This window comes from Carassius carassius, chromosome 31 (assembly GCF_963082965.1).
Source record: "Carassius carassius chromosome 31, fCarCar2.1, whole genome shotgun sequence".
Taxonomy (NCBI): Eukaryota; Metazoa; Chordata; class Actinopteri; order Cypriniformes; family Cyprinidae; genus Carassius; species Carassius carassius.
Window position 1 is genome coordinate 21,100,768 of NC_081785.1, and position 25,858 is coordinate 21,126,625.

A 25,858-nucleotide genomic window follows, 5' to 3' on the forward strand; every position below is an offset into this window, starting at 1 on the left:
TGTTTTGGACCTCACTGACTTGTTTAAAAAAAATAAAAATAATCATACATATTTAAATTGACAAGAGGTTGAATAAATAAGTTTTAAGTGAACTATCATTCTGCAAGTAAAACTAGGTATAAAGGAATACCACAGGGGTGTGACATACTGTAATCTGTAAATTGTTTCTGCAAACTCATCCCACAGGGCTTACATGGATAAACCAAGGAGGTAGTTTTACCTCAACAACTTCATAACTCAATAAACAAACATTTCTTTTCTACAAATAATTCATATATGTGCTGCAAAAAATAAAAAGCTTCTAAATGCTTTGACCCACTGACCTGCTAAGCTTCCACTGCTACAAAGTGCTGTTTGACCATAAATGTGTTTTCCATTCCTTTTTACAAACTTTTAAAAAATTATTTTCTTTAGTAATCAACCACCACTGAATAACCAAGGATATTCCTTGACGCAAAGACCAGCATGATCTAATTATGTTATCCTGCTTCCTCTAGATATCTACCAATAATTGAAAAGTACAAAACTGTGTGTGTGTGTGTGTGTGTGTGGAGATAAGTGGCATGTTCAAACTCTGCATGCAGATGTTTATTTCGCTGGGTATGTCGAGGCCAGCGCAGCCCTATTTCTAACCTCAACTCCTTGTTTCAACTAACTCTTCTTCCTCTATTCAGCTATATGCACTGTCAAAGCCAACTTTGCTTCATGTCTCCCTTTACATTTACCCTTATAAGAGAGGGTTACTTAAACAGAACCCAGAATGAAGTGGGAACAGCAGTATATTAGCTAGGATTGAAGCTGACAAAGTCAGATGCATGTCTTTAAAGAACATGGATTTGACATTCTGTCTCTCCGTATCATAGTGACATTTTGGAGAATATCTGCTGAACGCAAGCAGCGTACATTCTTCTGTGTAAGCCGCACTGCACTGTGCATGGATGCAGTGTTTTCTTTCAAATCAAAGTGTAAATACACATAGAAATCGTATCTTTGTGTCATGGCTGACACAGAAGAGCATACTTGAGTTCAGCAGATGTTCTCCAAAATGCCGATACGGTGATGTGGAGAGTGAGACGAATTGTGGAACAAAGTAGTTATTTTAGTTTTCTTCGCGTACAAAAAATATTCTTATCGCTTCATAATGATATAATTGAACCACTGATGGCAGATGGACTATTCTGACGATGTCTTTCATACTCTTCTGGACCTTGACAGTGTAATTTATCTGGCAGTCTATGGGACAGTCACAAGCCTCTTGGGTTTCATCCAAAATATCTTACATTTTTGTCTGTATGTCATGTCTATGGCTCCATATAAATCCCCATAGTTGCACCATAACTATGGCTACATATGAATATGCATACTTCCCTACCATATAGCATGCAAAAACAGTATGTGAACAGTAGTATGTCCGATTTCACAATATTCATAAAACACTAGGCATAAAGTACCCAGATGACCTACTATTTCCAGCAAGATTCTGAAGTGCACATCAAGTGGGCAATTTACATTTTCATGAGGCATGGGAAAGTGGCTCAAATGACGCTGGTACAGTAGGGTCACATGACAGTGACAACATGACAAATGTAGTTATTCTGGGTTACATTTATACTATATAGAACATATACTTTTTTAACGGCTGCGTAGTAATTACCTTTTTTTTTTTTTTTTTAAAGTGCCTACTTGGAAAGTATGCAATTTCGGACAGAGCCATTGTAATCACTATGACACACATCCTTTGTTCACCATTCCGGCAATGTACTATTACTAGGGTCTGAATTCTCAAGTATTCTTGCATTCCAGTTTGTATTCACACAGAAGATTTTCCAGCAATTCACGCAAAAAATTCCAGGAAGAAAACCCTGTGTGAATGCAGTCATCTAGTTTTCCCTTCTTTACATAATAGCAAAATGCTCACAGCTGGTAAAAGATTTGGACTAGGAATGTTGTCAGTGTTTCTGAAAAATAGTGATGGGTAAAGAATTGTAATGTAAGAAGAGAAAAGATGGACTTGGACACACATGGACTATATTTAAAACTAAGAGCCCTTAATCTCTGAAACTCAGAACTCTAGTTTGGATCATTTAGAAACATAATGGTGCAGTATGTAATGTTGACAGCTAGCAGTTGAAATCGGAACTGCAGTCCAACTTCCAATTCCTTTCCAGAATAAATTTTCACATGGGATGTCAGATTGAGAACTCATAACAGGAACAAGCACAATTGACAATGGAAGGTGAGCCTCACACTGCAAGTTGTTGAGATGCATGCCGAGGCTTTTTAGCTTGGGTAGAATCTGCGATCTCTGACCCTGTTTGTTTGCTGGCTTCTGTGGGTACAATATGCTGTGTTTATCTCCACCTGGCCACCTTGGGCGTTAAAATAATATTGGGTCAATTAGCACTGGGATAGAATCATTAAGACAAATAATACAAAATAAAAAAAAAAGACATTCCGACATAAAGCACACTACTAAGTAGAATAACTGGCTGTAGTGTTTTTTGGAGAAACAAATATGTGAACTTAGCATGCTTGCTAAATATCGGCAAACATATTTGTTTTTATGCTTTTGTAGAGTCAAAAAAAATTTCATACATCACCTTTAAACATTTGAAGTAGTAAGAGCGATGCTTGCCTTAGCAATTAAGCAAACTATATTACATAACACTGGATGCATGTAAACTGGATGTCTAGGCTCTTGTAAGTTCTGGGAACAAGATTATAATATCTTTGGCTTATATGTGAGGGTACTCAGATCGAAGATTGTGTTCGGTGCAGTGTGTCCACAATTATAGTCTCCAACATTCGCATTTCCCAGCAATGGTCCAAGGGCAACAAAGGGATTATAAAACTTCTGGTTTGGAAAGCAAGAGCTTTGGAAAGAGTGCCAAGCTCCAGGCCACAGAGACAGGAGACTGCCTCCAACTGTGGACGTGAAGGGAAAAAGCTACCAAAAGCAAAACAAATACACACAACGATGCAAATAAATACCTTGGGAGGGAATACCATACCTGCTGTGCCCTGCAGAAATCAGGACATCCCTGAATAAGACAATTTAGTGTAGTATTACTACATATCTAGTAGGTTTGTTGTAGCTTCATCAGGATTATTTTTGGCACCAAGATGATTTCCTATTGTGTGGTAGAGCTTTTAAAATGGACCCGTTTCATTCCATTTACCTTCTTGCCACATCAGGAAGGTGTCTGGTCAAATAAACCCCATATTAGAAAATGAGAGGAATGTGGTTTGGTGTTAAAGCTTGCACACCGAGCTAATGGAAAGACTATCTGTTACAGGACACAGTATGTGCTTTCAGGCAGTGTCTGTTTTTATTTCTATTAATGGAAACTTAAATATTTGCTGAAGTTTATTCAGTGTTCATTTCAGCAAATGCTGCCTCGATCTCCTATAATTCTATTTGATAGATTCTCGCAATCTTCTGCAGCATAAAAAAACCCAAGGTACCCTTAACATTAACGTACAAGTAAAGTTGCTGACTTCTATAGGAGTGAAACAGAATATTCAATGAGGTAATAAATGTAGGGTGGCAGGTGCAAGTTAAATTTGATCAGACTTTGATTCCATCCAGTGGAAATTTAATAAGGGGGGGGGGCAGTATTGTGAAAACATTTTGCGAATAGTGTTTTCATCCTTTTTGTTCAAGGGAACAAAAACATAACCTTTATATATATTATTAAACAGCATTGCCAAAGGTTATGTTTTTGTATATATATATTTTTTTTTTCTCTCTCTCTGGATGGAACACAGGCATTTGTGAATTTTGCTTAATAACAGAAATACATATTAAGAAAAGAAATAGGGTCAGTTTTGATTTAATGTTGACTAATGCCAGGCCACTGAGCCAGGAAAGACATTGTCGAATGCAAAAATCCATCTTAATTACCATGGGCACTGTGAAATGTGTCAAAGGCGAGACCAGATGATGCAAAATTGGCATGGAACTGCCACAAATTGCCTTTACATCCCACCAAGTTACAATTCTGGGTCATTGGGCTGGTCTTGGCTCTGCTTAACTCTGACTCATCTAATTGAATTAGGCTAACCTCAAGTGCTAGGTTTGGGGAAGCAGGTGAAGGACTGCCCCGTGGAAATACCTCCAATCTCCCTGGCAGGAGGCTTCCACCCATTTCCACATAAATGAACTAGATACTGTGTGTTTTGTTGCCAGGGTTTAGGTAAACTAATCACGTCAAACCAACATGGCTCTTAGTGGCTATGAATAAACACAATGACATTTGCTAACATAATCAAGCATATGACAGTACTTCCAGTGCTTCCCACACTGTGTTTGGGGAACAGTCCCATCCGGTGAAGGTAATCATTGGTTTACGTGATATACACTGTCTCCAAGAGGAAAAATACAGAATAGTCAAAATAATAACTTTTTTTCTTTTTTTTTTTAAACATAGGTTGTTTAATTTCATTTACTGCATGACAGTGCAGTTTGAAGTGTAAAATTAGCCTATAATTGGAAAGACAGTAGAATAATGGGATGGACTGTAAAGTGCTAGCTTGGCGATCTTTGCTGCTTCCTTCTGTAAGCAAATTTATATACAAAGACACCACTTTTGCAGTTTTTTTTTCCTCCAAAAACCCACTCTTTTTTATTTACTTGAGCTGCGCTAGACTGTCTCCACAAGTTTATTTTCAAGGAGATGTGTTCTATCACATATTATATGAAGGTTGAGGGGAAAGGACCAAAATAATGATATACTTTTATGACATTTACATGGCTATTTAAAAAGTAGATGTTTCAAAGGTTGTTTTTAATTCCTTGATCGAGCTTAGCTATAGTCTATATTTATGTAATAAGCTCAGTCATAGAGTGCACCAGTGCAGTGTCATCTAACAGAAGTTACGACAAATATTAGTGCTCTTCCTGTCCCAGGACCTTGAAAATGTTGCAGTGTAATTCTGCAAAGCCAGCACCACAAAAGTTACTGGGAAAAGTCTTTCCTTGTGATTCCAGTCAGAGAATACATATTCACCAGTCACCACATTTCATAACACTTAAAATTTCAGTTTAGAAAATTTCCTGGAGTAAATTTAGTTTCTGCTTACTGGATCATCAGTTTAATTACAAATATTGTGGTATATGATTTTTTTATATGAGTTTCATAACTTTAAGAAATGTTCTTTGTGGGGAAGAATAATGCATAAATGTGGTTGTACGCAAAATATGGATCCCAGCTAAATAAAACAATGGCCTATAGACTATGGTGCCCTATCATACACCCTGCGCTATGCGGTGTAAGGTGTGGCGCAAATGTTTTAGCTAGTTTCAGCCCGACGCAGATCTAGGAATGGAGGAATGTCTGTACTTCTTCAAAAGACAGTTAAAAAAGATGAGCTTATTCAAAACTTTTGCATTTGATCCTTCGCTGGCTGTGTATAAATCTAGCGGTTCTGTTGTGTTTGTGTCCCAGTTACACGATTCTTTCAGCAAATTTTACATGTCATGTTTCGTAACGGTACGTTTCACTTGGAACCTCAACCGAAGTGATACTAAAAAAGCAGAGGTGGGTAGAGTACCCAAAAACTGTACTCAAGTAAAAGTAAAAGTACTTCTAGAAATATTTACTCAAGTAAAAGTAAAAGTACTAGTCTTGAATAGTTACTTGAGTAAGAGTAAAAGAGTATCGGATAAAAAATCTACTCAAGTAGTTAGTTACTAGTTACTTTGGGTCATATATACTGAGCCTATTTTTATTTAGATATATAGATAAAATGTATGTAATGTATGTGTGCGTGTATAAATGTATATATTTCATCAGCCTTTACTCCAATTTATGTAATTTATTATAAAACCCTGTCTGTTTACTTAAGTAACAGATATAGGTGTCATGCCATAACATATTTTTAATACGACTGACTTTATATTAAATGTGAATTTAACATTGAAAGTTAATGTGATATAAATATTGCTACTAATCTTTCATTGTTCAGAAAGAGAGCAAATAACATTTACATTATTAAAGATAATTTTCACTGACAGTCTAGATTTCAATCACTCTCAGAAACTCCCATTAAAATCACTGAAACTGTTAACACTGTGAAATCAATATCTTAAAAGCGCCAGCAAGCAATCACAGATCTGAATTTAGCAGCTGATAATATGACTCGCTGAACGTACTTGCACCAGTGTGATTGTATTAAAATTAATAAAATCTTAATCGGCTATTTTTTGTCTTTTGGAAGCTGCATTCAACTTGACTCCCCTCTGTTTTAAGCCACACACGTACAACAAACTAATGTCACAGTTGTATCGTGTACTGTAATCGAATGTAGCCCAAGTTATTACCTGTTAAACAGTAGACAGCACACGCGGTGTTCATCTAATAAGGATCTCCATCCCTAGCAAATAATAACCTTTGCAGATTTCAATTCAGTGCAGTTCCAGCCACGTTTTCAACGCTCTTTCTGTTCTTAAACGTTACAACTCAGCGCGTGCGGCAGGGAACTGAACGACTCATTCAAACTGATTCATGAACCAATTCACTCGTTTGCCAATTGGTTTGATCAAGCCTTTGAACAGAATTGACTCAAAAGAATGAATCATTCGCGAATGGGCATCGCTCATTGCCCAGAGAAAAGTAGACGGCGCGTTTGGAATAAACTGAAGCATTATAACATTTATTGCATTAAGATAAAGTAACGAGAGGAGCGTCGCCCACAGTAACGAAGTAAAAGTACAGATTTTTCCCCCAAAATTTACTCAAGTAAGAGTATAAAGTACCCATCTTTAAATATACTCCGAAAAGTATTCGTTACCCCAAAAAATTACTCAAGTAAATGTAACGAAGTAAATGTAACTCGTTACTACCCACCTCTGTAAAAAAGTACCAGGTACTGTACCCAGTGGAAAACCCCCCAAAAGTGAAACATACCTTACTGTGCCATACCATGCAGTGGAAAAGCACCATAGAAGAATAGGGCAACCTGTTTAGAGCATGCGCTTTAGACCAACTTTGAGTCAAATATGGACTAACCCAACTTTTGGGTTAAAAGTGTAATAAAGAAAATAGGGCTGGGCAAGTTAATGCGTTATTATCGTGTTAACGCATTGATTGATTGTATTATTGTATACAATAATACGACTTTTTTGTATTATTATGAAAGTCCGTTGCTCACTGGCTCTGAATACACATACAGACAAATCATGGGTCACAGGAGGGGATGCTCCTGATCAAATTATTTAGGCTAAGCATCAGCATTCACAAACCACTGTCCACTGTTATTTTTAACACAAAAAAATGCAACGAGCTCGTAATCACGACTTCATAAATGGGAAATAGGAAGTTTCCGATAGCACGTGAAGACAGCAGAGAAGCGCTCTCGCTCAGCACAGTGGAGTGAATAGTTTGTGGTTTATTATTTTGAGTCGTATGGGATGTGGTAACACACGGCCCTATCACAATATATTGCTTTACAGATCTATCACTTTTGCCACTCAATACATGCAATCATTCACGCAATCATGCAGCATGTATCAGAAGAACTGCACTGCGGCGCGGTTAGCGCATACACTCACTGATCTATATACTGTATAACTAAACCGTGCTCTTGCCCACCTCTTCCAACTGAGCCAGGTACTGCTAAACGGTATGATCACACTAGCCAAACAAACAAGGCTTTGGGGGTTATGATTGCATAGTGTGAGCACACCCGAATTATTCTCCTGCATCCCACACACATACAACCCGAATTCCGGAAAAGTTGGGACGTTTTTTTAAATTTTAATAAAATGAAAACTAAAGGAATTTCAAATCACATGAGCCAATATTTTATTCACAATAGAACATAGGTAACGTAGCAAATGTTTAAACTTAGAAATTTTACACTTTTATCCACTTAATTAGCTCATTTAAAATTTAATGCCTGCTACAGGTCTCAAAAAAGTTGGCACGGGGGCAACAAATGGCTAAAAAAGCAAGCAGTTTTGAAAAGATTCAGCTGGGAGAACATCTAGTGATTAATTAAGTTAATTGTTATCAGGTCTGTAACATGATTAGCTATAAAAGCTTTGTCTTAGAGAAGCAGAGTCTCCCAGAAGTAAAGATGGGCAGAGGCTCTCCAATCTGTGAAAGACTGCGTAAAAAAATTGTGGAAAACTTTAAAAACAATGTTCCTCAACGTCAAATTGCAAAGGCTTTGCAAATCTCATCATCTACAGTGCATAACATCATCAAAAGATTCAGAGAAACTGGAGAAATCTCTGTGCGTAAGGGACAAGGCCGGAGACCTTTATTGGATGCCTTCGGGCTCTCAGACGACACTGCATCACTCATCGGCATGATTGTGTCAATGACATTACTAAATGGGCCCAGGAATACTTTCAGAAACCACTGTCGGTAAACACAATCCGCCGTGCCATCAGCAGATGCCAACTAAAGCTCTATCATGCAAAAAGGAAGCCATATGTGAACATGGTCCAGAAGCGCCGTCGTGTCCTGTGGGCCAAGGCTCATTTAAAATGGACTATTTCAAAGTGGAATAGTGTTTTATGGTCAGACGAGTCCAAATTTGACATTCTGGTTGGAAATCACGGACGCCGTGTCCTCCGGGCTAAAGAGGAGGGAGACCTTCCAGCATGTTATCAGCGTTCAGTTCAAAAGCCAGCATCTCTGATGGTATGGGGGTGCATAAGTGCATACGGTATGGGCAGCTTGCATGTTTTGGAAGGCTCTGTGAATGCTGAAAGGTATATAAAGGTTTTAGAGCAACATATGCTTCCCTCCAAACAACGTCTATTTCAGGGAAGGCCTTGTTTATTTCAGCAGGACAATGCAAAACCACATACTGCAGCTATAACAACAGCATGGCTTCGTCGTACAAGAGTCCGGGTGCTAACCTGGCCTGCCTGCAGTCCAGATCTTTCACCTATAGAGAACATTTGGCGCATCATTAAACGAAAAATACGTCAAAGACGACCACGAACTCTTCAGCAGCTGGAAATCTATATAAGGCAAGAATGGGACCAAATTCCAACAGCAAAACTCCAGCAACTCATAGCCTCAATGCCCAGACGTCTTCAAACTGTTTTGAAAAGAAAAGGAGATGCTACACCATGGTAAACATGCCCCGTCCCAACTATTTTGAGACCTGTAGCAGAAATCAAAATTGAAATGAGCTCATTTTGTGCATAAAATTGTAAACTTTCTCAGTTTAAACATTTGCTATGTTATCTATGTTCTATTGTGAATAAAATATTGGCTCATGTGATTTGAAAGTCTTTTAGTTTTCATTTTATTAAAATTTAAAAAACGTCCCAACTTTTCCGGAATTCGGGTTGTAAGTCTCTACCCGCCCATCAAGTGTTGTCCCACGCCGCACTCTGCTGCGATGGGTCCCGTGATCGTGCAGGTCTCTAATATGAAGGAGCCTGTTATAATGTTATGATTGAGGCTCTGGACTCTGAACATAATTTTTTTTTTTTACAACAAACTATAAAATATTTTCTATATAAATGTAAATGTCCTGGCAGTGACAAATAGCTTGTTTTATATTTAATTTAATCACATTAATGTAGTAAGTTAAGATTTACAATAAATATTTTAACTGCTACTATGTAAAATAAATACTGCTGTAAAAAAGCACCTTATTTTTTGAAAGTGCTTGCAAACCATGTTATTGAACTTTTGTTGATATAGCAGTACTTTCAAATGGAAAAAGTGCACAATACACTACTTTTAAATACGTTATTAGTTTTGTGCATAACAATTAGTGATGTCATTCTTGAACAATTTGTTTATTTGACTCGGGAAGAACGAGTCGTCTTGGGGAGTGATTCGTTCAGTCGCATATGTGCAATATTCTATAGGTTCTGTACTGGAATTAGTATTTCACCTGTTTCAGTCAAAGCAGTCTGAGCCGGAAAGAGAATTGATTAGTTCATCTATTGAGTCCTCAGGTTTTTCGAGCCATTCATGCATCACGTGACAGAACCAAAGGCTTTAACCAATGCAGTATGAGTCTGAAAGAGACTTAAAAATAATAATAACCAACTCTTTATTACCTTTGTTGCAACATTCAGTGTATGGAAAATAACCATCATGACAGAAATGCACACATTTATAAACTAAGAAGTGAAAAGCTACGATTTGAGACCAGAAATGCAGTAACTGTAAGAGTAAATAATAATGATAATAAGAACTATGCATCCATTTGTAAGGAAGCTTGTAAATTATTTTCTCTATCCAATGCTGTCACGTCACATGACAAAAGAACGAACGATAGGTTAAAGACTTTTATACAGTCTATGGTTAAATCTTATGGGGCTGTCACTTGAAGAAGAAACAACTAAAAACTTAAGTCTCGTGAGATGAACTGATCAATTCTCTTTCTGGCTCAGACTGCATAGGTTAAAGCTTATGGGGCTGTCACGTGATGAAAGAACGACTCAAACCCAAAGACTTGTTAGATAAGAGGTGAGCTAATCATAGACTGAAGACCCAGGTAAACAATGAATTCATCTTTTCTGTTTCTTACAGCATTATAGTTTTGTATTGTTTGTAGTGTGATCAGCTTTTGTGTAAGTACTAATAGACATGTTAGGGAAGTAACACGTAACATTTTAATTATATTTTGATAAAAATAAACGGAATGACTTGAAAAAAGATTCGTTCATTTTGCTAAATGAGACTCAAAGGTCTGAGTCAGTAAAATGATCTGAACTTCCCATGACTAATAACAATTTGATTAATTGCGAATAATCACAGACAAAAAATTTATAAAAAATTTAATAGGTGCCCAGCACTAAAAAAAAAACAAAACAAAAAAACAGCTGGATTAGTCCATCTTTGACCCAAAGTTGGGTTGAAACGACTCAGCATTTTTAGAGTGCATGCACTTGTAAAAATAGGGCCCTATAGCTGAATATTCACTGTTTTTTTGTATCTAAGTGTGTGTGCTTCGGATTGAAATGCTAACCAAATTTAATCATAACTGCCATTGTCTAAAGGTTTTGACCATACTGTCAAACTGAATTTTGGGATGAATCTATGCTTCATAGGTCAAATATCCTGTGGTGGCATTTCATGCCTTTTCTCTCTTCCATTGCTGGTTTTAATTGCTGTCAAAAATGGCTGGGTCACAAGGGACACAGCTGGAAAATCCTTGATGAAATAACAGTTTGGCTGACTGAATTTCACCCTGTTTTTAGTCACGTCAGACCACTTCACTAGTTAAAAAAAGAAGAAAGAAACAAAGCAGACACTCACGTTCTCTCATTTTGTTTCCATTAGCTAAGCCCTCTCTCAAGTGTTTTATCACATAATGTGAAGGCCAAGGGGGTGTGCCTGGAAATTACATCTGAGTCCACCACCACAATACATATTGCAGGATTTTGCTACATTGGCAAATGTGAAGTTTCCGTGAGTGTCTAAAAAGGGATGTTTCAAGGTTGTCCAGATTAGGTTTTTTGTTTTCTCTCTGTTGGGCACTCATTGGGACCCATTTTGAAGTAAGGGATGGTAAATGGAAAACAGCTGTCGAGAATTTCCAAACTTTAAAACAACAAGGCAAGTGGTGTGCTGTTACAGTTCTATTTAGGATTCAATGAAAATTAGTTACAATGCATTTCATGATCAAAATACTCGGTTTATAAAATGTTTCCATCAACATAATAATAAGGTTCAAGTTTCTTTTCTAGGTTTTCTTTTGTAATTTGCCAGTTGCCACCACCAACCAATTGAACACGTGATGGACATAAAAGCTTACACTTCAAATTAGACAGCACACATGATGTGACTTTCTGAAATTCGTGTTTATAATGTAATCCACTACTGGCAAGGAATCAGTGACTGAACATTCATGCTGGAACTTTAGATTGTGTAAAAAATACAGATAAATATAGGCCAGATAAAGATGACGTAAACTGAACAGGGAGTCACCAGTAAACAACCTAGTGACTCCCTGTTCTAGGAATGTAAATCTTATGTTTATATCTAATAATACCCATCTGTTTCATTTGGAAAAAAGTACATGACAATCTGCTGGTTTCACTTGCAGTGCAACTTTAAGGAAAGTTTATACTTAATTATTTATACTACATCTACTATCTGGACAGTTAAGCCAGTCAGTGGTATTGTTGAAATCACAAAACAATTGAATTATATATTATTAAAACATACAGTGGCTGCATTAATTTAGCATTTTTCAAGGAACATTCTCCTGTTGGATATCACGTGTACATGCAACTCTTTAAAAAGCGACATATATCCATTTCATGCATGTGATGTGAAGACTGCAACAATTTTGTTATTATGGACATGTGGGTCAACAAGATTCTCTGGTCTCATAATTTTTTAGAGGAGTATAAGTTTTTTTCTAAAACCAATCTCTGGGCTTCATGTTAACCTAGACCAATATGACATAAATATATATATATATATATATATATATATATATATATATATATATTCATGCAAGTGGGATTTAAACAGGCATAATTTTGCACTTTATCTATAGAAAAAATAAATTGCAACTTCCTTGACATATTCAGACAGAATTGGCTAAAAATGCTAACCTATCATTTGCTATACATAAAAAAAGTTAGATCAGAATAAAGCTAAAAATGTCAATGTTAGGTTCCTTTGTTGAGGTTACTTCATATTTGAATGATTTTTGAATGTAGGTTTATTTTGAGCATACAAAGAAAGTAATTTGAACTCATGATTTGTGTTGACTTTTGCACCTTGACAAGCAGTTTTAAAAGCAATTCATGTCGTATTATACATAAATAATGTCGTCCATTGATTTATTTCTTTGCTGGCAGGCAGTCTTAGTCTTTAGATAGAATTTTATTTTGATATTCATGGCTGTGATTAAAAGAGATCGGTTGCCATCACCCTATGATTTCCTGTGAAAAACTATTCACTCTGTGGGGACCCATGTATAAAAAGGGGGTCATGTAATGGTCGGTACTCTCTGTTGTTTGCAACACCAGGGTGTAGCCTTCAGAAACCAAAGAATTATGGGGTGAGCAGTAACCGAGGCTACATAAGGTTATATAAGCAAAAGGGGTTCACTTCCAGTTCTTGCAAAGGGAAGAAACTTCAGCAAGTGACTGACATGTGATTCATCCGCCAAACAAATTTGAGATATAAGCCAATATTACATAAGATGTGGAGTAGCCGCAAAGCTTACACAAAATTGTAGTTGACATAGCAGATTCTCAGGGGCCAAGCTTCTAAAAAACAATGTAAACTTAGCTCAGAATAATTTCAAATCCATCCAGCAGCACCACCCTCGCATTGCATGCCTTGTACTCAAGTTAGTTACTGGCTTCCCAGCCGGTCATTTCTGTTGCACTTTTTGATGAAGCTGGTGTGTATCCATAAAACATTCCACAAGCAGAAAAAGCAAAAAGAACATATTTCAGAATTTTAGGGTGTTGCTATACTGTAGCCTTATGGCAGCTCTTGGCTTTAAGTTTCTGTATGTTGTTGGGCAACAAAATTTAACGCTAATTGCTATGACAGAGATGAAAGTAGAGACCCCCCCCCCCCACACACACACCCATATACAAATATCATCATCAGCATCAGACCTGTAATTACAAGGTTCACCAGAAGTGCTTGTGCAGGATATCCTGTGGCACATTATTTTATGTATTTGTAAGATTAATTTGCAGAGCACAGGGAACATAACAAGTAATCCCACTTGTTCTTTAAAATATCTTGAAGAAGTGTAAATGTTTTTACAGGTGCATCTCAATAAATTAGAATGTAGTGGAAAAGTTCATTTATTTAATTCAACTCAAATTGTGAAACTTGTGTATTAAATTCAATGCACACAGACTGAAGTAGTTAAAGTCTTTGGTTCTTTTAATTGTGATGATTTTGGATCACATTTAACAAAAACCCACCAATTCATTATCTCAACAAATTATAATACTTCATAAGAACAATAAAAAAATAAAAAAAAATAGTGAATTCTTGGCCTTCTGGAAAGTATGTTCCTTTACTGTACATTTATTCAATACTTGGTAGGGGCTCCTTTTGCTTTAATTACCACCTCGATTCAGCATGGCATGGAGGTGATCAGTTGGTGGCACTGCTAAGGTGGTATGGAAGCCCAGGTTTCTTTGTCAGTGGCCTTCAGCTCATCTGAATTTTTTGGTCTCTTGTTTCTCATTTTCCTCTCTGGGGTTCAGGTCTGGTGAGTTTGCTGGTCAGTCAAGCACACCAACACAATGGTCATTTAACCAACTTTTGGTGCATTTGGCAGTGTGGACAGGTGCCAAATCCTGCTGGAAAATCAGGATCTACAAAAAGCTGGTCAGCAGAAGGAAGCATGAAGTGATCCAAAATGTATTGGTAAATGGGTGCATTTATTGGTAAATGGATGACACTAGCACAAAAAAAAAAAAAACAATTGACCAACACCAGCAGATGACATTACACCCAAATCATCAAAGACTGTGGAAACTTAACACTGGACTTCAAGCAACTTGGGCTATGAGCTTCTCCACCATTCCTCCAGACTCTAGGACCTTGGTTTCCAAATGAAATACAAAACTTGCTCTCATCTGAAAAGAGGACTTTGGAACACTGGGCAACAGTCCACTTCTTCTTCTCCTTAGCCCAGGTAAGACACCTCTGACATTCTCTGTGGTTCAGCAAATTCCTTGACACATCTGTGTGTGGTGGCTCTTGATGCCTTGATCCCAGCCTCAGTCCATTCCTTGTTAAGTTCACTCAAATTATTGAATTGATTTTGCTTGACAATCCTCATAAGGTTGCGGTTCTCTCTGCATCTTTTTCTTCCACACTTTTTCCTTCCACTCAACTTTCTGTTAACATGCTTGGATGCAGCACTCTGTGAACAGCCAGCCTCTTTGGCAATGAATGGAAACCTTTTTGTAAAATCATCACAATTAAAAGAACCAAAGACTTTAGTCTGTGTTCATTGAATTTATTTAATACACGAGTTACACAATTTGAGTTGAATTACTGAAATAAATGAACTTTTCCATGACATTATAATTTATTGAGATGCACCTGTACATCTGCTAATTAATCTCCTCTTGTTAATGGCTTAACAAACTTAATGAGATTGAGATGGGAATTGTCCAAACAACAGAAGATTGGGGAGTGTTTGGAGCGGTTATTGCTGACACTTTTGAGTGCTTTAATATGTGTAAACGTGATTCAGACTCTGCTGTATTAAAATTACCCAACATTCATTAAATTATCTTATTTTGTGTTCTGTAGAAGAATGAAAGGTTGAGGGTGAACACATGATAACATTTTCATTTTTGGGTGAACTGTCCCTTTAAAAAGCAATGCATGTTACATAATGAATAACACATTAAGTTAATTTGTGCATGGTCAAACCTCACAATTTTGTTGTCATATTTTTTGTTTTATGCACTATAAAAGTAGTTCATTGTTTTGTAATCTTATGTTTTAATTAAAATGTAGATTAAAGGTTGCATTGTGCATTCTACTGGGCTGGCAACAAATTCTTTCAAATTATTATTGTTTCGTTGTGGCAAATGGTTTTGAATGTGTCAAGCTTTGGTGTTCATCTCGGTTTATTTTTTTATTGCATCAGTTAAACAATGTACTGTAATTGCTCTGCGTTATGCCATAAATACTGTTTATGAAGTATTGTGATAATTCCATGGATGTACAGACTGCCTTGTCAGTAATTGTCTCAGTTACGTGTGAACATAAGTACTCATTTAGAGACAAAAAAATGGTACATTTAACTGCTGCTGTAACATAGTCACTATATTGTGTAGTGCCATATAGACTTGTCCAGCTTGGAAGCTAACAGCATAATAATAAATTTTAATGAGAATTTTCTCATTCAAATCATTGCAGCCTCAATATAATGATCTTTGCAGGAGAGTAAGTAATTTTCATGACACTTAAGTAGCGTCACATATTGAATTAGCTCTATACCGTTGCTATAACGTTGTTGAAAGTGTTCTCTTAACTTGTCAGAAGTCAATACGAGGGCCTGCACATGCATGCTTGGCACGGGAGAAAAGACCACAATGGGGTACCGCAGTTTGAAGAAAAAAAGAAAAAGAGGAAAGAAAGTGTAATATTTTTAGTTCCAAATTACAATGTTGGAATTGTTGCTTTGCTCAGCCGACTGTCCGGGGACTGGAATGGCATGGTGGGAGCAGAGGCACTGCCAAACTCCACCCAGTTCCCCTCCCTCCTTCTCTCTGCCCTCTCTGTCCTTCTCATTATATCCTCTCAGCACCAAAATCGCAAACCGGGCTCCAGCGCCCCTTATTTCTGCTCTTCCCCATCCCTCAGCCGGGTTTCACCGGCAGTGGCAGTGAGAGCCATTCTTAACTCGCTGTGCGGTGAAACACTTTCATTAGTTGCAAGTGAAAGAGAAAAAAACATGTCATCAGAATGCAACCCTACCGTCAGGCCTGAATTTTTGAGGATAGCACAAAACAGTTCATCCATGCAGCTCTCCTTGATGTGAGACCAAGGTTCACAGAGTTAAGAAAACCCCTCTGTAAACCTGCTATTCAGCTCATATGAGGTTTTCAATGGAGTCTTCTCCTGCTTGCAGGATCTTTTCAAACCAAAAAAGAAACCACAGAAGAAAGTCAAAAAGCTTGTTGAAATTCAGTGCTTAGCAAGATTTCCACCTAACAAAATGCTCATACATTTTTTCTCTGTATAATCCTACAATATATTTCTGCCTAGCTTAAAGTTTTTGTAAGATTATATATTTTCCTATATTTTAGAGGAACTTTAATATATATATATATATATATATATATATATATATATATATATTATATATATATGTATACATATCAGTCAGTTAAGTAATTTAACTTGAAAACTGTGAAGTGTTTTGTGTGTGTTTTGATTCTAAAGTTTGACCCTAAATGTCCTGGGTACAGGATCTTCCACTGCTTTGTGGGCGTTGAAGGTACACAGACATTGAAGTTTACCATCCGCTGTGCCAGAATACCTGGCAACTGATGTGAAAACAACAAGAAATCATTTGTCCACCCTGTTTTTGAGCTCTGAAGTTGCCATTTTATACCCTTGCCACAAACTCCTACAATAAATTAGATAATGTCTACATCTCTTTACACCTCTTTTAAAGTTAACAAAGGAGGAAAAAGCCCTATTTTAGAAGTTATGAGGCAAATGACTTAAATTAACTACATGTAAGACGGAATCTCAAGATCCCAGTTAAAAGGCTATTTAAGATTCTTTAGGACGCAGTTCATGATATAACAACTATTACTGGAAAGGAAGCTGGTTTGCAGCAATTGAAAGCTTGTAAGAGTAGGTTTAATTGCTTGTTAGCAGAAAGAAAAAGTGGTGAAGTAACAAAACTGGCTGTTAAGTAGAAAGTAAAGCTGTAAGTTTTAATTAAGTACACCCGTAAAAAATTATTTTTAAACCAATGCATTTATTTCTAACAGTCCAGCTGTTTTTTTTTGTTCTTCTGAAGAACTTTTAGCTGAAGCCACTTCAGATGATGAGGGAGGGTATGAGAGGGTATTGCAAATTTGAAAGCCTTACATATAATTGATGAGGAAGAAACCACACTCTTTAGCAGGTATTCCATGTCCATTTTTATAAGTAAGGGGAGGGGATGGTGGAGGATGGATTTCAGAAGGCTTGCGATGACGAGGCTCGGGATTGGTGGATGCTGTTGTTTGGCATGGCCCCCTGCCAAGCACTTATGTCTTTATATACTGTAAACAGATGACCGACCAGTCCCGACTGTGTCTCTGTGTTCAACCTCTCCTTCTGGCTCTCTCCATCTTCTCTTTCTTCTCTTCTTCTTTCTGAAGACCTTTGCTGCATCTGTACACCCTCAAGACTTTCAACAAGACCGGGAAAAACAGCAAACACATCCTCCTCCATAAAAACCATTGAGTCACTTTTTCTAGAAACGTTTTAAGCCTTCAGCTGTTTGCAGTATCGGCGTGGGAGAAAGAAACCATGTCTCAGCAGATGTTGCTCTTGACAGTGGTGTCCATGTGGCTTTTTGCCGGGTACTTCCTGGCAGAGGCAACATATTCCAATCACAATGCCAACATTGACAATCAGCTTCCTCCAGAGGTACCTGTGGTGATGGAAGCAGAGGCCCCTCGTCCAGTCAACTTCAGTCGCACCTTTTATGGGATCATGTTTGATGCTGGAAGCACTGGCACCCGTATCCATATTTACAAGTTCATTCAAAAAGACCCAGGTAAGTTTTTCCATGTCCTTTCTCCATATTCCTTTTTTTTCACACTAAATTAGCTCTGCAGTTCCCCAGATAACTTACTTGCTCCTCTTGTAGCATGAATTTGAATATTTTCCTCTCCCAATGTGTTGCTCTGATGATCCTGACTCACATCCATGCTTCAGTGTAGCTTACACCATGAACTCAGAATGATCTTGAAGAGTCCCGCCTTGCAGATTCTGTGAACGGCTGCCCTCTCCATCTTTCTCTCTCTTGATCGCTTTCTCACTGAATCCCTCTCAGGAGCCTGTGGGTCATAGCACGTCTGCTTACTGTGTCTGTGTTTGCCGTGGTTCATTCGCTTCATGGTGTGAAGGCAAACAGAAACACAGGGATGGGAAGAGGAAAGAGGGATGGAGAAAGTTGGGTAGTAAGCAGCTGCAGTTTCATTTAATAAATTGCAACCCTGAGCAATATGTGAAAGACTATGGGTTTAAGCTGATAATGCAATAATCGGTTCCACAAAATACCCATTAAATGGAGACATGGCATCACTCCTGATGAGGTAAACTCTGAGCCTTGAGAAACTCTTAATTTGCCTGTCTGGAAAAATCGTGGTGGTCGCCATTTGTGGTAAACATACAATAACCAAATGTTTCTGCTCATGCACAGTAACCTTAGTAGATGGAGTCGAGTTGCCCACAGTCCATCCCTAATGTGCACCTTCTAATAGCATATAGGTCTTCAGGTGTTCCCTCTGACATTTCTGTCTGTCTCTGTGTCCCACAGTTGAGCTTCCAGTGCTTGACAATGAGATGTACCATGCAGTGAAGCCTGGACTGTCAGCGTATGCAGATGTACCCGAAGTGGTAAGCCACTAACTTTCTTTTAACAACATCAGGGAACATGTTATTTCTATTACATTCTAATGGCTTTCACTTTTTCCAGTCTTGTCTGTGCAGTGCAGATGGAGATGGAGAAAGCATTTTTTTTTTTTACATTTCAGCTGAAGACGATATTAAAAACAGAAACCAGAACCAGAAATTCTGTATTCAGCCGTATGGAATTTGAATTCTTGACTTTTTCAATTATTCTTTAGTTTGTGACATTTGCAGATATTCTAGTTATTCCAGTATTCTACTGGTGTGTTATCTTCCTATCCCAAACTCTGTAACCACAAGCCAAGTACATTGAAACAGTTAATAATTCTCTTCACTAATGAAACACCTTGATGCTGGTAGACAAAAAAGTTGCCAATTCACCCGATTATAGATCATGTTATTTAGCTCACTTTGAGGAATTGTGGAAGATTTGCAATATGTAAAAATTTTTTTTTATTTTTCTAGGGTGGAGAAACCATTCGGCAACTGTTGAAGGTCGCAAAAAAGACGATTCCCAAAGAGCAATGGATACAGACACCTGTGGTTCTGAAAGCCACTGCCGGCTTGCGCCTGCTGCCTCAAGAAAAAGCCAAAGCCCTTTTGAATGAGGTAAGGCATTCTTTTCTTCACAGACAGTTTATAAGAGAGACCAACCATCCCAAAGGGATACAAACCATGTTGTGTACAAGAGAGAGAAAGAAAGACAGGAAAAGTAAGAGAGAAGAGAAACCAATACTGTGCAAAAGCAGCTGTTCTGAGGCTGTCTGGAGTTGAAGGGACCCATGCCTTTTGAATTATCGTATTCAACGCCACCACAGCAGCCACACTTGTGGTTTCTAGCTTGCCCAGTTTCAGACAAATTTGCCCAAGATTGATTCAGTGAACTTCCCATCGACTCCAGATAAAATAGAGCCGGCTTGAAATTTTATGTTGTAACAACCAAATGGTTTCTTTCTTTTTTATAGTGTACATTTCAGAGGAACACATGAGTCATAAACTCTTGGATTTCTTTACATTGTAGAGCTGAAATTGAAGGGTTAATTCATGTAATTTCTGATTTTCTCCATAGGTCAAAGACATTTTTGATGACTCTCCTTTCTTTGTACCAAAAAACAGTGTCACCATCATGAATGGAACCAATGAGGGTACTATAACCTTTCTTTGTTTAAAATATCTAAACTGAAGCACAAATGTATATTAAACTCATAATGTAATGCACATACTTTGAAACATCCTTTTTACACCTACTTTCCTGTGTCTGTTATTGTGATAGTTACCTGAGTGTTTAATATACAGTACAGACCAAAAGTTTGGACACACCTTCTCATTCAAAGAGTTTTCTTTATTTTCATGACTATGAAAATTGTAGATTCACACTGAAGGCATCAAAACTATGAATTAACACATGTGGAATTATATATGGAATTATATACATAACAAAAAAAGTGTGAAACAACTGAAAATATGTCATATTCTAGGTTCTTCAAAGTAGCCACCTTTTGCTTTGATTACTGCTTTGCACACTCTTGGCATTCTCTTGATGAGCTTCAAGAGGTAGTCACCTGAACTGGTCTTCCAACAGTCTTGAAGGAGTTCCCCAAGATATGCTTAGCACTTGTTGGCCCTTTTGCCTTCTGTCTGCGGTCCAGCTCACCCCTAAACCATCTCGATTGGGTTCAGGTTAGGTGACTGTGGAGGCCAGGTCATCTGGCGCAGCACCCCATCACTCTCCTTCTTGGTCAAATAGCCCTTGATGCCTTCATTGTGACTACAATTTTCATAGTCATGAAAATAAAGAAAACTCTTTGAATGAGAAGGTGTGTCCAAACTTTTGGTCTGTACTGTAGCTGTCTGGATTAAACCTTGTCTGGAAGCCTCCTATGCTCAATATAAAATAATCCTCCGTATTTTTACATTTTAATTGACATTCGGTTTCGGTTTCATGCAAAATCAGACATTCATGTGTTTGTCCTGTGGTTTTATGAGGTGTGGCTAATTTCACATCTCAGACAGATTAATTACCTGAGCTGGTCCTTGATGGCCCCAGTATAAGATGTATATTTTCTATGGAGACATTGGTCTACATTTTAATTCAGTACTATTGAATATAGCAAAACAATACTGAATATGTTCAAATGTCAAATAATGTCCCAACAGTGATTGGTGTTTACCATGTTATTTAGAGTTGAAACTCAAATTCTGCATCTCAACTGAATTCTTTCTCTTACAGGGGTCTTGGCATGGGTTACAGTAAACTTCCTCACAGGTACAGTCATGAATTAAGTAATTAAAGTATTTGGTTTAACCTAAGAGTAGGCCATGACTCTAAGCTAACTCTAGATATATTTCTTAATGTAACTTAATTTACATAATATACATTTACATGCTTTTCATGGATTTGAATAACTGATAATAAACATGTTTATTATACTTTTGCACTGCAGGTCATTTGTATACAAAAACAAGAAAAACTGTTGGGATCCTGGATTTGGGTGGGGGTTCAACTCAGATTACTTTCCTTCCTAGGTTAAAGGTATAATGATTGGACAAATCCACAGTTGACATATACTGGCTAGAATGTTTCAGATTGTTTTTTTTTACATTGACATTGTTCTCTTCCCTTTCACAGAAAACTGTGCTGACTGCTCCTGCAGACTACATTGCCAAAATCAATATGTTCAACAGCACTTTTGAGCTGTATACTCACAGGTCAGATAACTTGACAATACATATCCTTTCCAGACAAATACTAACAATATGTCATCAGTAGAAAAAAATATTTTTATAATTTTTTCCATTTGCAGTTATCTTGGAAATGGACTAATTGCTGCACGACTGGCAACTCTTGGCGCTCTTGGTGCAGATGGTAATTACTAATAAAATGTTTTAATATCTTCTAACTTTATTTTATATGGATGATTATTAATTTATCACAATGTTCGATCTTCAGGTCTTGATTGGAAAGTTTTCAGAAGTTCTTGTTTACCCAAAAAATTCAGAGAAGACTGGAGTTTCGGTGGACTCACCTACAAAGTCAGTGGAATCCCAGATGGTGAGTGACCAGAATTGGTCAAAACTGACTTTAAGCTTCCATTAATAGTTGGACTAAAACTGATAAAAAAAAATATTTCGTTTTGCTTTAGTTAACTTCTCCGGGTCTGTTTCTGTCTATTTTTGGTTCCATAGAAATACTAACATAACAAACATTGTATTTAAACAGAAAAAAAAAATAAGTCAGTTTACTCGGTTCACTCATCAAATGCTTCAACAACTCTGTAACCACAGACATGTAAAAAGAAAAAGATCACATGCTTGGTATTTAGCCTAGCCTTTTCTCCCTTCAGCAATGTTGTGTGGCAGAATCACTAGCTATGATCGGCCTTTATAAGCAGTCCATATGGTTTTCAGCTGGTTGACCTGACCAGACAGTTAGCTCCAGGTCTTATGAAAGCTGCCTATTAGGTGCTTCCTAGTGTGGAAACCACTCTCTGAAGAGTTTGTGGCAAACCCTTAAACTCATCTAATAATAATATAATAATACAAACAAATGGTGATTGGTTGCTTCCCATGTCCGTCAGACTGTCTGTTCCTGTCTAAACAGGGATTTCTGCAAAGTGGACCACCAGACTTTATACTGATGAAATTACTGAAAAAATAAACTTAAAATATATATTTATAACATTACATCTGGCCCTTTATTTCCAGGTTTTGCAGGGTATAAGTTATGCTACCAAGAGATAATGCAGGTGGTGAAAGGGATTGTGCACCAGCCCTTTGAAGTCAAGGGAAGCAGCATCTTCTATGCCTTCTCCTATTACTATGACAGAGCTGTGGAGTCTGGTCTCATTGGTAAGACTAAATTGGGGATAAGGGGGGTCAGTGCTATGTAGTCTCTACAAATGAATAATCTTTAAAAGTAAACTATATTGTCTAAATCTTTTAGATGGATCCCGTGGTGGTACTGTGGAAGTCAGGGATTTTAAAAAGAGAGCCAAAGAAGGTAAGACTTTGGAAATTCTCCCAATCTCCAAAAAACACTCACGTCAAAGTCCTGCCGCACATAGCACAAACATTAACCCTCACTGCTTATTTGCATTTGAGGTTCTTGACAATCACACTGGCTTCACAAAATGATAGCTCTGCCACCACATAAACATAGGTTACACCTCTCCCACACATATACTTCTGCTTGCGTGTGTTCACCTTTTTTGTACCTCTCCAAGCCGCTATCTCAGCTTTTCCATGTCCTTACTAAAGGATTATATTATGAATTCTTGTACAGAATGTGATGCATATGTCAGTTTAGGGCCTGAAACTGAATCATGTAGCTCACTTGGTAGATTGTGTCCAACAGTAAATGTCAGCAGAGATGATTTATCACTAGGGGGAATGAGTTGGCATCTTATGTAAGGCTATTATTTGTATGCTGACACTGTCGCATGGTCTCGATGAACCACATTTGGCACATTGGTTAACCCAGTGGCAGCAGTCCTGTGGATTCCCCTCTCCTCCCTGACCGTGAGACAACACCTAATGCCCAATACCTAACTGGGGGCAGGCAGGACTTAATGTTCTACCCTTTGTGGGAGCACAATCAGCACTTGTGTACGAAATTATTAATTCCCACTTTCCTCCTCATCTCAAACTTTCACAAATCACGTTGTCAGCCAGAGGAAAAACAAAACATTGGGAAGACCTGTTTCACAAAGACGTGCCAGACAGTTGTAGCAAACACAGTACCGGTGCCTCAATGTCTTACCTAATTTTCCCCCAGACTCTGACACACTGCAGCATGACAATCAACAGTCTGGGACTAAATGTACACTATGCTTATCATTTCTTGTGCAACATAGAAATCTTTTAGTCTTTTAATTTTCTCTTGGATTTTTTATTGCCCAATTCTGTACTCAAGAGTTACAAAATATTTACATTTTCTGAAGAAAAAGTGACTGGTGTTGCCCATGCAAAACTCTTCGCCGTGAGCATTGCAAAACTTTTCAAAGTAGTTCTTAGTGCTAGGGTGTTCTGGGTGGTTGCTACACTAGGTAGTTGCCACCACTTTCCTAAACAAGCCACCCAGTTTGAGGTATAACTCATGTCTGTAGCACAGACTATGTGGGAAGAGAAATGCGTCAAGGTTTAATACTAAGGCTAAAGGGTTTGTTCTAATCCCTAACTTTAAGTATGAGCAACAGCTTTCCTTCGCAAGCACAGCTAATTATTGTTCTTTTCTTTTACTTAAACAAGTGTGCAACAAGATGACTAAATACCGTCCAATCAGCCCCTTTTTGTGCATGGACATGACCTATATCACATGCCTATTGAAAGAGGGATTCGGGTTCAAGGACAGCACTGTTCTGCAGGTGAGTGGGAAATATTAAAACATCATCATTTAAAAATGTGAAACTGGACATTTATAGGCCAAGTCACTAAAATTGGGATCAAACCTGTCTACTAGCTCAGTGTTTGTACATATTTGAGCATACTGAATTAAATTGCCAAAATCCTGGTTACATTCCTTTGCAGACGAAGTAGTACAAAGTAAGCAGCATAATGAATAAATGATCTTCTTTTAACAGCTTACTAAAAAGGTGAATAATGTGGAGACAAGCTGGGCACTTGGCGCCATCTTCGATCATTTCCACAATCTCAACATTAATTAAAGCCAGCAGTCTTGCAATGGACACCAGCATGAGGGGGAGCACAGGGGTCAAGCCAGGGCAAAACTCACCTGATCAAGCAGCCCCTTTTGTCCTCCTCCATAACTCTTAAGTGAGTTCAGACCGGCCCTGCGCTGCAGCCCTGTATCACAACTCCCTACCCCCTCACCAACTAAACACTTACAGAACTGTTCACAAAGAAATCACTATATTTTTGTAAAGATGGCCAGGCCAGCCTGCAATTTCTACTGTATGTTTACATTTTTTCAGTTGTAGTCTCACCTGAGACACTGTCTGTCTGTCCAAGCTGGCAGTTTCAAAGTTTCAATGTTTAACTCACCCATTTAAAGCTCTTGATTCATGTAGTTGTGCAGGATATTGTGCAGTGGGACACATGTAAAAACATTGTGTTTATTATTGAAGCTTCCGTAGCCTCTTCTGCAGTAATGTTAGTGGTAGTGCTTGCACAGTAGTGTAGTGCTGTTTTAGGTTATGGTAAATTATAATTCAGTTTCCATTTAGTGCCATTTAGTTTCATCTAGCACTTAACACTTTAATGTAGCAGGTTCAGTTACAGCCATCTGTTTTATAAAGTTGTTTGGGATCAGCAGCTTAACCTGGGGTTGATTTGGCTGGTAGGGATAAGGACAAATCATACATGTACGGTCACTTAACTTGGGTACATGAGTGCTGTTTTACATATTAATAATTCAAGTATTTATTCTTATCTGTTTGTATATTACGAAAGTTAGCATAGCAGAGTTGAAGAGCTGAGTTGGAACATTTTCAGAAGCATATCACATTTGGTGAAAATCTATAGTGGTTTTTTTCTTTTTTAGCCAAGGTCTAACCAGCCATGGTTTTTAACACTGAATGGCATGCAATTAAATATACTTGCCATGCAGCCATTATCAAATCGTAAAAAGGTATATAAACTTACATGGCTAAATCCTATAAATACTTTGATAAAATATTACTCAAATGACTACTGGTCTGAAGTTATTAAAGTAGACATTATGTGTTACTGTATTCAATTCAAATGGGAGTTATTTTTATGACAACAGAGTTTAGAATACTTTAAACTTGGGTTGGTTATTGTGGATGGCTCGAAGACAATTTAGGGGG

General features: G+C 37.7%; 1 protein-coding gene across 1 annotated transcript; it reads left to right on the top strand.

Moving 5' to 3' along the window:
• The first annotated feature begins 17,451 nt into the window (after positions 1 to 17,451).
• LOC132111742 (ectonucleoside triphosphate diphosphohydrolase 5-like) lies at positions 17,452 to 25,417 on the top strand. The gene is made up of 13 exons (XM_059519328.1): positions 17,452 to 18,216; positions 18,982 to 19,061; positions 19,539 to 19,682; positions 20,143 to 20,218; positions 21,304 to 21,339; positions 21,518 to 21,606; positions 21,703 to 21,782; positions 21,878 to 21,939; positions 22,024 to 22,125; positions 22,779 to 22,922; positions 23,017 to 23,073; positions 24,321 to 24,436; positions 24,653 to 25,417. Exons 1-13 carry the CDS (start codon positions 17,967 to 17,969, stop codon positions 24,734 to 24,736), a joined length of 1,320 nt encoding a protein of 439 aa, XP_059375311.1. The 5' UTR covers positions 17,452 to 17,966; the 3' UTR covers positions 24,737 to 25,417.
• The last annotated feature ends 441 nt before the right edge of the window (positions 25,418 to 25,858 follow it).

Excerpts from the sequence above, each read along its gene's own strand:
- LOC132111742 (XM_059519328.1), top strand. The coding sequence starts at position 17,967 with ATGTCTCAGCAGATGTTGCTCTTGACAGTGGTGTCCATGTGGCTTTTT. Across the intron at positions 21,607-21,702 it reads CTTTCCTTCCTAGGTTAAAG|AAAACTGTGCTGACTGCTCC; the intron begins GTATAATGATTG and ends TCCCTTTCACAG. Across the intron at positions 22,126-22,778 it reads AGTCAGTGGAATCCCAGATG|GTTTTGCAGGGTATAAGTTA; the intron begins GTGAGTGACCAG and ends CTTTATTTCCAG.